Source organism: Aspergillus fijiensis (assembly GCF_003184825.1).
Source record: "Aspergillus fijiensis CBS 313.89 unplaced genomic scaffold BO72scaffold_70, whole genome shotgun sequence".
NCBI classification, from domain to species: Eukaryota; Fungi; Ascomycota; class Eurotiomycetes; order Eurotiales; family Aspergillaceae; genus Aspergillus; species Aspergillus fijiensis.
This window is the reverse complement of record NW_024469046.1, coordinates 114,474-130,614: the sequence shown is the minus strand read 5'-3', so window position 1 is coordinate 130,614 and position 16,141 is coordinate 114,474. Positions and strand designations below refer to the sequence as shown.

At 55.3% G+C, this 16,141-nt stretch overlaps 5 protein-coding genes across 5 annotated transcripts; 3 read left to right on the top strand and 2 right to left on the bottom strand.

Annotated features, from left to right (window-relative positions):
- Positions 1-29: 29 nt before the first annotated feature.
- On the bottom strand, positions 30-1,741 carry BO72DRAFT_388902 (integral membrane family protein; the record flags this gene model as incomplete). Its single annotated transcript, XM_040941742.1, has 9 exons — positions 30-492; positions 559-657; positions 728-790; positions 853-907; positions 961-1,066; positions 1,117-1,151; positions 1,204-1,423; positions 1,495-1,524; positions 1,583-1,741. 9 exons carry the CDS (start codon positions 1,739-1,741, stop codon positions 30-32), a joined length of 1,230 nt encoding a protein of 409 aa, XP_040796721.1.
- A 994-nt stretch (positions 1,742-2,735) lies between these two features.
- BO72DRAFT_267727 (tyrosinase family protein) lies at positions 2,736-4,467 on the top strand. Its single transcript, XM_040940180.1, has one exon. The coding sequence runs from the start codon at positions 3,029-3,031 to the stop codon at positions 4,256-4,258; it is 1,230 nt and encodes a 409-aa protein (XP_040796720.1). The 5' UTR covers positions 2,736-3,028; the 3' UTR covers positions 4,259-4,467.
- Positions 4,468-6,637: 2,170 nt separating this feature from the next.
- BO72DRAFT_480797 (uncharacterized protein) lies at positions 6,638-10,431 on the top strand (the record flags this gene model as incomplete). The annotated part of the gene is made up of 5 exons (XM_040947655.1): positions 6,638-7,085; positions 7,150-8,005; positions 8,876-9,178; positions 9,249-9,798; positions 9,868-10,431. 5 exons carry the CDS (start codon positions 6,638-6,640, stop codon positions 10,429-10,431), a joined length of 2,721 nt encoding a protein of 906 aa, XP_040796719.1.
- An 842-nt stretch (positions 10,432-11,273) lies between these two features.
- On the bottom strand, positions 11,274-13,198 carry BO72DRAFT_531678 (cytochrome P450; the record flags this gene model as incomplete). Its single annotated transcript, XM_040950385.1, has 7 exons — positions 11,274-11,733; positions 11,790-12,054; positions 12,121-12,237; positions 12,297-12,867; positions 12,919-12,988; positions 13,040-13,135; positions 13,184-13,198. 7 exons carry the CDS (start codon positions 13,196-13,198, stop codon positions 11,407-11,409), a joined length of 1,461 nt encoding a protein of 486 aa, XP_040796718.1. The 3' UTR covers positions 11,274-11,406.
- A 768-nt stretch (positions 13,199-13,966) lies between these two features.
- BO72DRAFT_439113 (terpene cyclase/mutase family protein) lies at positions 13,967-15,970 on the top strand (the record flags this gene model as incomplete). The annotated part of the gene is made up of 1 exon (XM_040943400.1): positions 13,967-15,970. One exon carries the CDS (start codon positions 13,967-13,969, stop codon positions 15,968-15,970), a length of 2,004 nt encoding a protein of 667 aa, XP_040796717.1.
- Between the last annotated feature and the right edge of the window lie 171 nt (positions 15,971-16,141).

Genomic DNA, 16,141 nt, shown 5'->3' with positions numbered 1-16,141 from the left:
AAGACACAACACGCAAGGATCCAAGAAGTCTACACCATCCCCGGCCCCAGCCGATCGAACCCCCGACCCTGCAATGCAGCCGCCGCGCGACTCCGCTCCGCCTGGGCTTGCATCGAATGTGACACGGTTACCTCCGTTGTCAGCATGATTGTGTCATGCTCATGCGGCGAGAGGATGTATTCCTCGCTCGAGTTATCGCTGCTGTCGTGCCCCGGGAACGAGGTCGCCGTGGCAGTGGTTGTGGTGGCGGTTGCTGTCGGTTTCTTGGGGAAGGGCTCGGGGTCGTGGTGGCTGGCTTGGGTCTGCGACTGGCCGTGCTGCTGCGAGCGGGACATGGAGCGCAGACGATAGGCCTTGCTGCCGTATGTGTTATGCTGGGGGTAGTTGTAGGGTCGCGATTTGTAGCGTGAGCCGTAGCTGCCCAGCACTTGCTTAAAGAGGGGTTTCAAGGTCGGGAGGCTGCCAGCCACGATGCCCATGTTGGATTCGACACTTCGCAGGGGGGTATTGTTAGCGTATGAGGAGGATTGACGTGCAGGGTATTGAAGGGGGACCTACACAACCCAGATCGTGAGAGTAGAATAATCCCAGAGGAAGTCGCCCGTGCGACCGTAGTTGGGAAGCACGGTGAGCTTCACGATCGCTGCAGCGCAGGCACTGTACGTACGATTGGATCTGATTAGTTCATCGCTGCTATACTATTTTAAAGGGACTTTTGCAGTCTTACAATATACCTAATCCTAGGATGCAAATCAAGGAAGCCTTGGTTCGTTTGTTGACTTGGAGATGTCTGTCGGGCGCTGGTGTTAGGGCTCCGTCTTTTCCAGCATAGATCTGATCCGCTAGACTTACCTGAGCATGAAGATAGGGAGAATGGCAAAGATCAGATCGGTCAGGATATTCAAAGCTAGAAGTTTGTTTAATGGACGACAAGCAAGATCTCTCGTTTAACATGCGTACCTGTATTTGTATAACTCAATTTCAACAGCTGTATCGGGGCAAAGCATTTCGACTTGACCGAGAAATCCCAAATACTCCGCATGTCATGGCATTGGAAAATGAGTGTCTGTCAGGAGTCAGCTTCACATTGTCATCTGCAAAACCAACACCACGTACGAAGAAACAGATTGTGGTGTAAATGAGCATCAGAGCTATATGTCGTCAGTTGGATAAGAGCTAGAACATAGTGGAAACAGCACTGACCGATGACAACCCAGATGAAAATGCGATAGCCCTTGCGCGGTGCAAACCGTAGCAGGAACAGTCCGATGGAGATCTTGACGAGTCCAATAGCCCACATGTATATCGCCTGGGTAGCAAAGTTCAGATGCATCGCTTTGGTAGCCGTCTTTTCGACGTAGGCCGTATGTCGACCCGCGCCGTAAATGACTTCTGGAATGATGATTCCCCATCCGCTGAGGGACTGATGGCCGCAATGTTAGTACAGTATTGCAGATATCACCCGGCTAGACAGAGATGACCCAAGTGACTTACCAAGATCATGGTCAGCAGCATGGTATAATCCTCGAGGTTGGTCAGCACAATCAATTTCGGTATAAGCGAGGCAGAAGACAACACTCACATCAACCCCCACATTGCGGATGAGGAAAATGCGGACATACATGCGGGCGAGCACAGTGATTGCAGCCCCAGCAGTCACAATGCTGGTGGCCGCCAGAATGCGTGGCCCTTGATTATCATCAGGAAGGCCCGCGCCGCCCGGATGCGCGATGGTCGACATGCTCACCACAGAAAAACGAAGGACTGGGCTGAGCTGAGCTAGCTAGCTATTTCCTGGGCGATGCTTGACCTTGGCCGGGTTATGAATATCCAGGAGTAGACAGAGCTGGTGTGACGACCATGCCAAGGATAGGTGCATGAACTACGGGTCCGCCATGCGACCATGGAAGAGTCAGGAACACGAGGATCAAGATCCCTCAGGATGCATAGCTGCATTCGCTTGACTAAGGAATTCGATCGTCGCAGGATCCCTCTCACCAAAAATGGGCGTCCGGTCGCGACCGGATTTCCGGAGCCAACGGTTGACCGTTCGATCTCGGGCGACGATCAGGATCCGGTAGCAGACCCTGGACGGTGGCCATCTGATAGTTAGTAGGAATACTCCGTACACCACCCAAGTTGGTGCCTGCACCGATGCTTCTTTCTGACCCTTGTCATTCATTTACTCTTCCTATCCTAGTCCCCAACCACATAGTTCAAGCCACGACTGACGGACCAAAAACCTGGCCAATGGACCGTGCGCCTAAGGGAGGGCCAGCCAGCCCAGGGTGGATCGGCCAGTGCCACCGGACCTGCCAAGTCGCTTCAACCTCGGCTTGGGCAGATGATTTGCAGTGTCGCACTCGCACCCTGTACCCCTAAAATTGGGTGGATGGGCAGATTGATTAACTTTTTGGCCGGAGTGGACCCGGGTGGAGTGCAGTGGGGACAGGGACCGAGGATTGACTGGAGAGACGGACGTCAATGAATTTGTGCTGTCGCCGGTTGCATCTCCAACCCTAACCAACCCAGTAATCCAAAAGTGATTCATTCTATAATCCCTGGTTAGTACTCGCCAGTCCGCCTCTCAAATCCCGGTCATCCAAATTAGTTCTCCCCCGAGGCAACACTACATCCTATCCCCTGGCCAAGGCCAGCCAGTCAGCACGTTGTTGCTAATTGACTTTGGTCGCCATGCTGCTGAGTGCGTGGGGGTTGGGTGGGTGGGGACTTGTGTTCTCTCGTCTTCTCCCTCGGTCCTAACAATTCCGTTCCTTGTCTATCAGGCCGAGTCCTAGTGCAGCATGCAGCTAAGATAGCTCGCTGGGTGGCCCGATCGATGCACTGGCTGTACACAGTAGATAGCTTGAGATGCGCCGCCGTTAAATTGACAATCATTCCCTCATTCAACCTGCTACTCCCCGCCCAGCCTCCTTAACTCTAACTTTCTTTTCCTTCTCCCCTCTCTTCTCCCTTCTCTTCCTTTTTCCTTCTGCCCAGGAGTGGTGTGACATCTGCCATCGCCACCATGGTCGCCCTCCAGACTCTCACTCTGGGCCTGCTGCTCTCAAGGTCGTGGGCCCTCCCCGCGGCCGAGACAGCAACGGCCACCCTCCCCACGAGTGCCTCCAGCTCGACTGACGTGGCTTTGTCGCAGCTGGAACAGCTGAATTCCTTTGCCTACAACCTCACCACCGACACCCTGTCCACTCCCTCGGACAGCACCAAGCGCAGCGAGGGCACCTGCACTCTGGACAAGCTGCGTGTGCGTCGTGAGTGGCGTACCTTCTCCAAGTCCCAGAAGAAGGCGTACATCAACTCCGTCCTCTGCCTCCAGAAGCTGCCCTCGCGCACCCCGGCCGACCTGGTCCCCGGGGCGCGCACCCGCTACGACGACTTCGTGGCCACGCACATCAACCAGACCCTGGAAATCCACTACACGGGCACGTTCCTGGCGTGGCACCGCTACTTCATCTACGAGTTCGAGTCCGCCCTGCGCGACGAGTGTGGCTACACCGGCGACTACCCTTACTGGGACTGGGGCGCTGACGCCCACGACATGGAGAACTCACCCGTCTTTGACGGCAGTGAGACCTCCATGTCCGGTAACGGAGCCCCCATTGCCGATCAGCCGGACGTGATGCTCTACCTGGGTGACTACCCGGCCATTGACCTCCCGCCCGGCACCGGTGGCGGCTGCATCACCAGCGGCCCGTTCAAGGACTACAAGGTCAACCTGGGTCCGGCTGTTCTCTCCCTGCCCGGGGGCAACACCTCGATGGCGGCTAACCCGCTGGACTACAACCCCCGGTGCCTGAAGCGGTCGCTGACCACCGAAATCCTCAGTCGGTACAACACCTACCCCAAGATCGTCTCTCTGATCCTGGACAACGACGACGTCTGGGACTTCGAGATGACGATGCAAGGCATTCCCGGCAGCGGCTCGATTGGTGTCCACGGCGGTGGCCACTACTCCATGGGCGGCGATCCCGGTCGGGACGTCTACGTGAGCCCCGGCGATGTGGCCTTCTGGCACCACCACGGCATGATCGACCGCGTCTGGTGGATCTGGCAGAACCTCGACCGTAAGCACCGCCAGAATGCCATCTCCGGCACGGGCACCTTCATGAACAACCCCCCGTCGGCCAACACTACTCTCGACACTGTCATTGATATTGGTTATGCCAACGGTCAACCCATCGCCATGCGCGACTTGATGAGCACGACTGCTGGGCCTTTCTGCTACGTGTATCTCTGAGGGGACTGTGTGTTGCCTCATGGTTTCGGGGTTCAGAACAGCAATCTAGGAGGACTTAGCTGGAAGCTTGTATATATGCATCATAGAGCTGAACTAATGCATTAATGGATTTATTGGACAGTAGTGCAGTACACAGCATTTGAACACCACTAGGCGAGACACCAGATTCAGTGGACCGAGACAGCGGAGTATTAATCAATTTCCCACCACATTCATTAGGCAACAAGTGCAACCGGTGCCTCACCTCATAACCACTCCTGCCATGATTCAATGGGTGTGATCCTGCATGCCTGAGGCATCCAGCCATCCCGGATCACCCGGATCGCCCATTCACCCCACTCCAAGACGAAAATAACACACTCATAGTGTGACCACCACACCGCGTCCACGTATCTAGGAAAGCATCACCCTTCCTTATCATGTGGACTGGTCAACTGAGTCCGGAAAACGTCGTCTCTTTCCCTCACCGGTGCCGACCACCCCGAGCTGTGTGCGGCTGCCTTGGTGATCGAATCACAGACCCTTCGCGGAGAAATCACTCAGGTGTGGATCCCCGTGAGACCCGCGGAAGCGGAAGTGACCGTTCCAGTCCACGGTCTAGATTTAGCTTGCTGGCCAAGGCGCCTGGTCCCTGGTTAGGAGATTCGGTTTTTGTGCGCTCGACTGGACAGAGGGGTTTTTCGGGGAGACTGCTAATTGCACTGGTCGAAGGGACGACGCCATCCGCCGGAAACCAGATCGATCAGGATTGCGGCAACTTACTAAGGAAATTTCTCTAAATTTCAAGTTTTTGGTGCTGTTATCATATGCTCCCTCTTTATGCTACGAAAATGTACAGCATGTGACTGCGAGAGCGAGGGTCTGCCGATGGTGAGGGAATCAGCCCTGCCCGGGTCATGTGACCATTCTTCATGCCTCAGGCATCGGATAGAATTTCCCTCTGAAGTCCCTCCCCCTTTCACTCCCTCGATCTGCTTTCAATCTCCATCACCAATCTCCATCCCTCACGCCGTATGGGAGAATATGTAATCCGGATGCCTAATCCAAAGCTCGTCAAACTTCCGGATCTTGATATTGAAGTTATTGGTGAATACGTGAAGAACTGTAGCCGTCTTGGAGGACAGCAAACCTGCTAAGCGTTAGGATATACTGTGTTTGCAGGTGAAGATCTTCAGGACCTTGGGGGAGATGGAGGTTCAGGGACAGGCTGCGCAGGAAGAAAACTGATAGCAAAAGTGTGATCTGATAAAGCTAGCTGCAGCTCATGGCCCAGTCGATTGCAGAAGATACGAGGGTCGTTTGCTGTTCGGCAAGGTTGCCCTCTTTGCTCGGCATCCTTCCCCGGGACAATCAGTCAGCCCTGACTCACTTATCTATGACATATGCCAGCCAGCTTTGATCCTTTCATATACTACCTTAGTACATTTATCTGTTGACACTACTGCCAGAGAAAGACCTTGACTAGCTATGACTAACTGACTACTCAATACTGGAATTATAGCCCGACGCACTGTCTTGTGATAGTACTCCGACTATTCCCGGCCGCGGTGGAGCATCGCCAACATTTCCACGGTTTGAACCGCAGTAAAAATTTTCACCCCGCGAAATTCGGCAGGATTTCCCTCTTTACCCCGCCATCTCCCAATTTCCCCATCCAAATCTCCTCTGTAACATCAAGCCTCCTTGCATCTGTTGTTATTTTCCCTGGATAATCTCCGTATTCGCCCTCGAATTGCATAATATGAATGCCTCCGGGCAGATATGCGCTCCTACTTTGGCTGGTAACATGCCTTTGACCCCCCAATGCCACCAAGATGATCACCTCGTAACCTCTTAGCTGCCTTCACAGTGTGACATGTCGACAGCGCAAGGTTAAATGCGACGAAGCACGGCCAGTTTGCGGCCCCTGTGTCAAAGCCTCTCGAGACTGTGTCTTTTCCAGCAACTGCATCTTTCGCCACTCCAGCGTCAACGATCTCTACCGCGACGTAGGGGGCGGTTGGCTTCCGCAAGGCCCTCAGATATGGGTCCCAATCCCCTCGCACCGTACAGTGGTTTCCGGTCTCACGGATGAGCGAACAGCACTGACCCTGCCCCACAGTCACCTTTGTTCAGGTCATAGACCCATTTGCCGACGAAGAATTGACATCCCCTTTGGATGAGCACCATCATGATCATGAAAACCACCTAGTAGTCGCCTCGCCTTCGACAATTGCTGCTGCTGAAGAGAGTTTTGTCCCGACTCCTGCTCGGAGCCCCGTGCCACCCGAACAGAATGGAATCTTGGCAGCTGTCTTGATCCAACACTTCCAGGCAGCTCCCGGTCAGTGGCTGGACAGCTTCGACTCCAATGCGTATTACTCGATCAAGGTGCCCATCATGGCGGCCACGCGGCCGATGTTGAGGGCGGCTGCCTGTGCCCTCGCCGCCAAACATTTGCACCGCCTCTGTCAAGGGGATTCCGTGCGGATATCGCAGCTCCCCCATCTGCGCAAAAGCCCGCTGCAGTGGATCATCAGGGCAATCGACTGGAAGTACGAATCCGTGCGGCTCTACGACCAGGCCATCCACCACCTGAAAGAGGCCATTGCGCTGGAGATCCCCGATGATCGGCGCGAGGAGATGTTCGCCGTGGTCGCGATCCTCGGCACGTACGAGCTGAGCGATGCCCCCAGCACCGAATGGCGGGCTCACCTCAGCGCCTTGCCCTACCTGTACTGTGGCAGCTCCGATGCCTTTGGCTCGACAGAGACGCTGCCTGACTCCCTGCTGCACATTTCGCGCTCCGTGTTCTGGAGTCTCTACCGGCAGGACTGTCTCTCCGCCTGTAGGTTGTCTTTCCTGCCATGTGCGATTCCGCATACATTTCTGTTCTAATGCCGTGGACGTAGTCATCAACGAGACCCAAACCCGTCTGGACCTCTCCGATCTCATCCTCTGGCGTAATCTCGGCCTCAGCATCTCCTCATACGGCCACCTCTTGCCCCCGTCTAAAGCATCCACCACCCCGGCCGTCCCCTCCACTTCGCCTTCCCCTCATGTCTCCTCCCCAACTCCCTGGCTCGATGAAGCCACGCTCAGCAACGCTCTCATCTGGCTCACAGGCAAGATCATCAACTACATCACCAGCGGCGACGGCATCAACCCGGGCGACTACGAAAGCCCCCCGGACCAGCGGCCATCCTTCGGCACCACGCAGGAGGATCTGCTGAAACGATGGCAGCGACTCGACTTCGAGCTCCGCGCCTGGCACGACACCCTGCCTGCCTCCTTCACCCCCTGCGTGCGGACCCGCCTGTCTCTCTCCACAGACTCCGGACCGATCGCGCGACGCCCCGCCCCCGAGCACCGAGACACCGATGCCTCCGACGACAACAACCCCATCGACGCAATCGTCTTCACCGTCCCCATGTGCGCCGTCACCATCCAAACCTACCACATGGCGCGTATCCTGCTCCTGAGCAACATGCCGCAGGAGGCCACCGCTATCCGGTCGACGGTCACCGCCCGCCTGCACAACTACCGGCGCATCGCGGGCGAGGTGGTGCGCCACGCCCGCGAGGTCTGCGGCATCAGTCTGGCGGGGCTGCCGGATGCCATGCTCCCGCAAACGGTGCAGCCCCTGTTCGTGGCCGGCCAGTGCTTCGAGGGAGTGCCCGAGCGGCGGTTGGTGGTGGATCTGCTGCGCCGGGTCGAGTGCGAGACGACGTGGGCGACCGAGTATCGGGTGCAGGACTTGCGGCGGCAGTGGGCGGCTGGGGGAGCGCTGGCATGATGCTTTTGTATGTAGTGGCGCTTTTTCTGGGTGGCGATAATATGGGTAGAGGTGTCTGTGGCTCAGTGTTAGGGCTGAGCGAGTCTGCTGCGGATGACGGGTACAGGCAGCCCTAGAGCCCCTTAGAATTTCGCACATGTTGCGGTGCATTGTTCGTCCAAAATCCTGTAGCGATATGCTTCTCTCGCAAAGAATTACCTGCAGCAGTCAGAACTGTGCGCCTCGATGCGCTGGCAATAGCTTACAAATACCTATGACGTGAAGCTGCAATGCACTTTACTCATACTTGCGAGTACTAGGTAGTGGGGAGCATACCCAGAAAGCAAAGGTAATTCTGCCGAGCTGGATGACAACAAGGTCTAGACCCATTGGCTGGACTAATCTAATCAATCCACTGTTCCCCACTGACTTCGTGTTCAAGCGATAAATGATAAACGATAAGAGCCGGACGCCGCAGAAAGAGGCGATCTTCCCGAGAGTGAAGGAATCGCTCCCGAGCTTCCAATTCCTTCGCCTATCGCGGTCTCGAAGTGTGACGATGTTGTGCGAACGTGTAGATCCCACCTGGAAAAAAAAATTCTTCAGGGTCACTTAAGCCTTCGAGGCTTATAAACGGCGTCTTCAGGCACGGTCTACTCGTAGAAAGATATATCCCAGCACTATCTTCCAGAGCGAGAGGGACACCACACCGCAACCATGTCGCTGATCGTGCATCTATCGCGCTATGTCTGGGCTAGCATTTTATGCTCCCTGGGGGGATTCCTGTTCGGGTGGGTGCTGTCTTCAAGAGTTGCACGCTTATATCCGAGAGAAACAGTCGCTGACCACTGGCTGGATGGTAGGATGGACACCGGCATCATCGGATCAGTAGTTGTGATGCAGCAATTTACGCAGAAATTCGGCTCCTTCTCGTCCATCGTTCACGGGCTGGTCGTCTCCGCCATCCTGATCCCCGCTGCCTTCTCCTCGTTCTTCGGCGGCAAACTGGCCGATTGGGTTGGACGGCCCAGGGCCATCAGTCTGGGGGCGCTCATCTTCGGGGTCGGAGCGGCCATCGAAGCGGGCGCCGTGCATCTGGCCATGTTTATTGTCGGCCGTGTCGTGGAGGGACTCGGGGAGGGTCTGTATCTAGGGACGCTGGTTGTGTAAGTCGACCTCTTCACTTGCGACTCGCATAGTGGAAGAGTTGCTGATTGCGTCCACCTATCTCCACAGATACATCTGCGAGATCTCGCCTCCGAAGCAACGAGGCCCGCTCACCACTGGCCCGCAACTCTTTGTCACCGTCGGCCTTGTGGTCGGCTTCTTCACCTGCTACGGCTGCGAGCGCCTGCACTCGTCCATGGCGTGGCGCACCCCCTTCACCCTCCTGGCCGGCGTCTCCGTCCTTTTCGGTCTCGCGGCGTTCCTGTGGCTGCCCGAGTCCCCGCGGTGGCTCACCCTCCACAACCGCTCCGACGAGGCCACGCGCGCCTGGGAGTATCTCCAAGTCAGCCCGGCGGATCGGGAGGAGCTAAGCGAGGAAGACGACTACGACGTGCACGAGGAGGCTGTCACCCACCCGCTGGCACCGACTGGCAGCACCCTAGCCCCGAATACCCTCGAACAAGTCCTCTCGCAGCGCAGCGAGAGATCGGTCCCGGAGAAGGGTGGCCACAAGACCAGCCTGTTCGACGCGTTCAAGCCGGACGTGCGCAACCGGACGTTTTTGGGTCTATTCCTGATGTCCATGCAACAGCTTGCCGGGATTGACGGGGTCCTTTACGTACGATCTTTCTTCCCTTCCCTCTCCGCCCAACCACCCTCATCACGCATACTAATTCAAGGGAAATAGTACGCCCCGCTCCTCTTCGAGCAAGCAGGCATGACCTCCGACCAAGCCAGCTTCCTCGCCTCGGGCGTGTCGGGGATCGTCATCTTCGCCGTGACGGTTCCCGCGCTCATCTACGCCGACAGCTGGGGCCGGCGCCACAACGTCATCCTGGGCGGCCTGGGGCTGGCGGCCACCATGCTGGTGATCGGCGCGCTGTACGCCGCCGACGCCGTCCACGAGTCCACAGGCGCCGGCCGCTGGGTCGTCATCGTCGCCATCTACCTGTTCGCCGCCATCTACAGCGTCTCCTGGGCCGTCAGCTGCAAGATCTACGCCGCCGAGATCCAGCCCCAGCGCACCCGCGCCTCCGCCACCTGTCTCGCCCACGGCGCCAACTGGATCTCCAACTTCTTTGTCGCCTTGATCACCCCGGTGTTGCTGGCGAAGAGTAGCTGCGCCGCGTATTTCTTGTTCGGCGGGTGTACGCTCGTCACCGCGGCGGTGTGTTGGGTGTGGATGCCGGAGACGAAGGGGAAGTCGTTGGAGGAGGTGGAGCGGTCGTTTGTTAGGGGGAAGAGAGGTTGATTGTGGATCCTTTTGATTGAGACTGTTTGAAATGTGATGCTGGTTGTCGTACTGTTTTGATCCTCATCTCATTAGCCTATACAAACAAAGAACCCAGTCGTCAACAGCGGGCATGGTACATAGCATTCGAAAAAGGATTAGGGACCATCAGCTACAAGCTCAGGTATACAGACGAATTCAAATATGAGCACATTTATCACGACAAGCTGATTTCTATATCTGCATAAACATTTTCAGTGATCACTCCCCTCTTGTCAGTTGTTTAGAGACAGGCATATTTCGTCATGTTAACTCCTCCTCCCTCGTTATCGGTAGCATCCCGACGGAAATTCTTCGCCCGCGTTACCTCCATTTCGCATCAGTCAAACAAGGGTCTTGAAGCATTGACCGCCGCAAGGCTGGTTCGGGATCTCTCCGAGGTGGAGCGATGTGGAGCGTTGTGGATATGTCGATCGGATCAATCTGGGCAATGCCGGAATTGAAGGAATGGGTGCAGACTTGGTGCTGGTTGGCAACCGGTATAACATCACGAGCACACTGTTGGCTGTTCCTTGCATAATCTTTGGTGAGTGTGGATTCTCATCAGCCTGACTATGAACTTGGTCTCTGTTGGCCAACGATGTTCGCACTGGCTTCCAGAGATTCCTTCGAACATTCGATTACAAGCAATTACACTCATGCAAACTTCCAAGGGCAGGACCAAGTCTCTACCCTACTTCACATAAGGGAAACCTGTGGATAGCAGAGAGAGGTTTTTATCTGACTTGTCAAGCGCAAGGTTGATAAGCGTTGAGGTATTCGACGTGATCGCATCGAATGACAACCAGACGTTTGGTCATTTCCCTGTTTTTCTTTTTCCTTATCTTAGTCTAGGCAACTGAATCTCTAGTTCTCTTTTCATGATATGTCGACTAGTCATAAAGATGAGCCCATCTCTCGTCAAAATCAGATCTCTCAGCTTCCATGCCTTTAATTCTACTGTACAGCCCCAACCTTGCTAACCTTCACATCCACACGAAAATCCTGCCACACATGACAGCAATGCGCATCGCGATCCCAGTCAAACTTCGAATCAGCGAGCTGAAAATCATAGCTCAGCAAGAGCTTCGCGATAGTTAGACGCAGCACCCGCAGACCCATGATTCTGCCCGGGCAAGCATGGGTGCCCACCGAGAAGGCCGAAAATGCAGCCAAATCCGACTCGGGGGTGGTGGCAAGCCACCGCTCGGGGTCCCATCGTTCGGGGTCTCTGAAGTACCTTGCAGATCGGTGGATCGAATACTTGTCAACGAAGACTTTGGCCTACGTATAACATCAATATCAATCTTAGTCAGCTGTAATTCTGATGCTAGACTCACCCCCTTGGGCACATAGACGGCATCTACCTCTATGCCGGTGGAGATTCTGGCGCCCACGTCGTTCACTGGTGGCTGTAGTCGAAGGCTTTCTTGGATGCAGGCATTCAGGTAAGCGATCTGGGACAACTTTTCATCTGTACAAGCTTCTTCACGGGGACTAGCGGTGCGGAGCTCGTGCTTCAGCGTTGCGAGCGCTTTGGGATGTTGCAGTAGGTAGTAGAAGACGGCGGATGCGGCGGCTGAAACAGGGTCATATCCACCGATTCTGTTCACACAATTGTTAGCTCTATAGCATGGAGATGCCTGAATGGCATACTGGGGATGCCCTCACACAAGAAGACTGATATGTGCCATGGCGCGCTTTAACTCGGGCTTTCCGTCGGCCCCGTCCACGATCCCCAGCTTTTGCGCGACAATGCTCTCGCGGAACTCTTTTCGGTCTGTGAGTCTACGGGACAATTAGACACGCCGCATTCCGAGCAGACAATCTCGTGGGGAGGAACCTACTCCTGAATCCGACTGAAAGTGTTCACCTGCACCCAATCCGTCGTCATAAGATTCCGAATCGTCCTCAGCAGAACCGCCGCGACGGCCGATGCCCCTGGCAAGCGACCGATGTAAAACATCAAGTCCAAACCAGCGGTGTACACATTATCCCACCGCCGAAAGTAGTCAAATGTCTCTTTCGTGCTGATGGGAATGGAATGACCGAGGAAGAAATGCCCCATGCACTGCCAGATCAGCCGGTCCATCCCGGCCGTCAGATCGTATTGCGTCCCTCCGCGGGCTGCGGTGTCCAGCTCTTCCTCCAGCTCCATCAGGTAGGTCTGATGAATCTGCTCCTGGCTTGGTGTGGGATAGGTTGCCAGAATCCCCTTGACCTGCGACCGCACACTTCGATGGTCTGTTTGGGAGGTGGCCGATTGCGCCGTGGTGTCTCCGATCACGACATCGATCGCAAAACTGACGTTGTTCTGCGTTGGAGTGAAGCCTTTGGTGTACTCGTCCTTGTAAATTGCGTCTCGCGCCCGGGGGCTTGCAAAGGATAGTTCGTTGGGGGAGATTCGAACAACCGGGCCTGTGTGGAATCAGGTAAATGGTTCTCAGAAATAGGTGATGGGTAGCGTACCATATTTTTCATGCAAGTCTCGTAGCTTGGGAAGAAGTCTCCCTGAGTACCGGGCGTGCATTGCCCATAGCTTCGGTTAAAGTTAGACTGGTGATTGAAAGAGTGGAGAGAAGCTGCAAACCGGAGACGCTGCTGCAATAGCTGGGCCTGGAAATTTGGCCAGAGGGTGGAAGTATCGATCGTAAATCACGGCGGCGGCAAAGATCGCCACAACAACCTGGATCATATTAGACTGCGTCCATCAGAAGAGGTAAATTGTACTAACCAGGAGAACCAACATCATGTTATTTGTTTGTCGACCACCGTCGCTAGGTGGGCTGACGGCTGGCTTCAATCAACTAATATGACGAGCTCGAATCTGAGGTGAAAGAAATCAGGTTTCGCGGGGGCGAGGTGGCCGTGACGAGACTTATGATACATTGAGTAGCTCGTGTGGGGGTCCTGCAGGCACTTCAATCACATTGAGCCTAGTGATTGTGACCAGGTCGCCGAGTGTCGATCATGAGGCGATTGGGCCAGCCGGGTAGGGCTTATCATATTCGGATCACCTCATCAGCACCACGAATACGATATCAGCCGCACTATTTTCTTTCGGTCTGCAGTAGTTTTGTCTTTCACCCCAATCATCAGTTATTTCGGGCTCCACTTTGGCTTGGACTTTGTCACGATCGAATTTCAATCGACTTGAAATGGTGGTGAGGATTCCAAATCTCGAGCTACCTCAAAGCCCATTGATCCTTCGCTGGCTCCGCATGGGGCAATAACCGATGTGATGAGAATATCAGAATCTATCCGAGTCCATACATGCAGATAGCTTGAATCAATGCCGACCGTGAACAGGTCCAGTTGTCACTTAAGTGCGTGTGACCGAATGACACCTCCACGCACGAGAGGGGATAAAGTCCGGTGTATATCTGCCTGGTTGACAATCCCATTCACCGAAAGTTTTCTCCATACTTGCTGATTGCCACTCTAATCTTGAACAGTAACTATGCACACAAAGGTCCTTACGGCAAAGCCAGGCTCATCAGGTTTAAGCCCTGGACCTATGATTCGCGCCGCACGCGATGCTCTTGATAAAGCAACCCAGTACTCGATAGAGCAAATGAGAGAAGACAACCATTGGTGTGGCGAGTTACGGTCCAATGCAACTATCACGGCCGAATATGTCTTCCTGCGACTGTCTCTTGGCCTGGATCTCACCCAAGAGGCAAAGCCCCTCATTCAATGGCTTCTCTCGCAGCAGAATCCAGATGGCTCCTGGGGAATTGCGCCCCACTATCCCGGTGACATCTCGACCTCGACCGAGGCGTACTTCGCTCTCAAAATCCTCCGGTTCTCACCCGAGCACCCGGCGATGCGCAAGGCCTGTGAGTATATCCGGAGTGTCGGGGGCGTGGCCAGAGTCCGCATCTTCACTCGGTTCTATTTGGCGATGTTCGGGCTGTTCCCCTGGGACGCAGTGCCCGAACTGCCGGCGGAGCTCATCTTCATGCCCGCCTGGGCCCCGATCAACATCTACAAGTTCGCCTCGTGGGCACGCAGCACGATCGTGCCCCTGCTGATTGTGTCCCACCATCGTCCGATTTACCCTCTTCCTCCGGGGAGTGCAGCGGACGGTACATATTTGGATGAGCTGTGGCTCGACCCTGGGGATAAATCGGTGCCATACCAGCGGCCTGCGAGTAGCACTGGACTGAACTTGCTGGTGACTTTGTTCTTGGTTATCGACCACGTGCTGCACTTCCTAAACGGACTTCGATTCTTCCCCACTAGAGCTTACAGTCGTCGCAGCTGTATCTCCTGGATCCTCGACCATCAAGAAGACTCCGGAGACTGGGCTGGCATCTTCCCGCCTATGCATCTCGGCTTACTGGCCCTCACACTGGAGGGCTTTCAGCTCACCGATGTACCCGTTGTCAAAGCACTGGAATCTGTCGAGAGGTTTGCATGGGAGGACCAGCAAGGCCGGCGCATGCAAGCCTGCGTCTCCCCAACCTGGGACACAATCCTCATGTCCATCGCCTTATGTGATGCCTTCCACCCCAAGGACAGTAAAAGACTACACCGCGCCATCAAGTGGATTCAGAATCGCCAGCTCACGCAGCCCTACGGCGACTGGCAGGTCTACAGCCCCAAGACCATCCCCGGAGGCTTCAGCTTCGAGTATTTCAACACCTGGTACCCGGATGTCGACGACACTGCGGCCGCGATCATCGCCTTCCTCAAGCACGGAACCGACCTCACGCACCACAATGTCATCCGAGCGGTGCTCTGGATCCTGGGCATGCAGAACAAAGACGGCGGTTGGGGCGCGTTCGACATCAACAACGATGCGCTCTTCCTGAACAAGATCCCATTCAGTGATATGGACAGTCTATGCGATCCGTCGTCGGCAGATGTCACGGGACGGGTGCTGGAAGCGTTTGGTCTCTTGTTCCGGAGCCCAGTTGCGGATTACGCGGGCTCAGACTTGCTGTCACAGATGCGTACTGCATCCGACCGTGCCATCGAGTATCTCGCGCAAACTCAGGAGGCGGATGGATCGTGGTACGGCCGTTGGGGATGCAACTACATCTACGGCACGAGTAATGTCCTCTGTGGTCTAACGTATTTCACCAAACATAGCAGCCGCATCCCCGCCTTGACATCGCGAGCCGTGCAATGGGTCCTGTCGATTCAAAACTCAGACGGGGGTTGGGGCGAAAGCCTACAGACCTATCGGTCCGGCAGTCGGGTCGGACTCGATCATTATTCCACGGCGTCACAGACGGGGTGGGCCGTCATGGCTTTGCTGCCGTATCTGGCTCCGAGTGCCCCCGCTATCGAACGAGGTGTTGGCTATCTCATTCAGACGCAATCGAAGCAGGAAGGCAGTGGGAAAGGAGCAACGTGGGAGGAGAGCCGGTATACTGGGACGGGATTTCCGAACTTTTTCTATCTTGGATATGCGCTCTATGCACATTACTTTCCGATGATGGCGCTGGGGAGGTATGTACAGTTGGCAGGGACTCGAACTGTTGGAGTCTTGTCGGAAAAGGAGATCTTTTGATAGACGCCGCTATGATGACATGATGATTTGTTCTGTTGCGGCCTCGGGAGGCAGTTTCGGAAGGTTGCCTAAGAATGATGATGTGTAGAATGCGATCCCATGCTGTGATGTCAATGGGCCAAGATGCATATGCCATAATATCGTGGGTTGCAGGGACACCCACCCAATTAC

Bases quoted from the DNA above. Each gene is read 5' to 3' on its own strand.
- BO72DRAFT_267727 (XM_040940180.1), top strand. From the start codon at position 3,029: ATGGTCGCCCTCCAGACTCTCACTCTGGGCCTGCTGCTCTCAAGGTCG.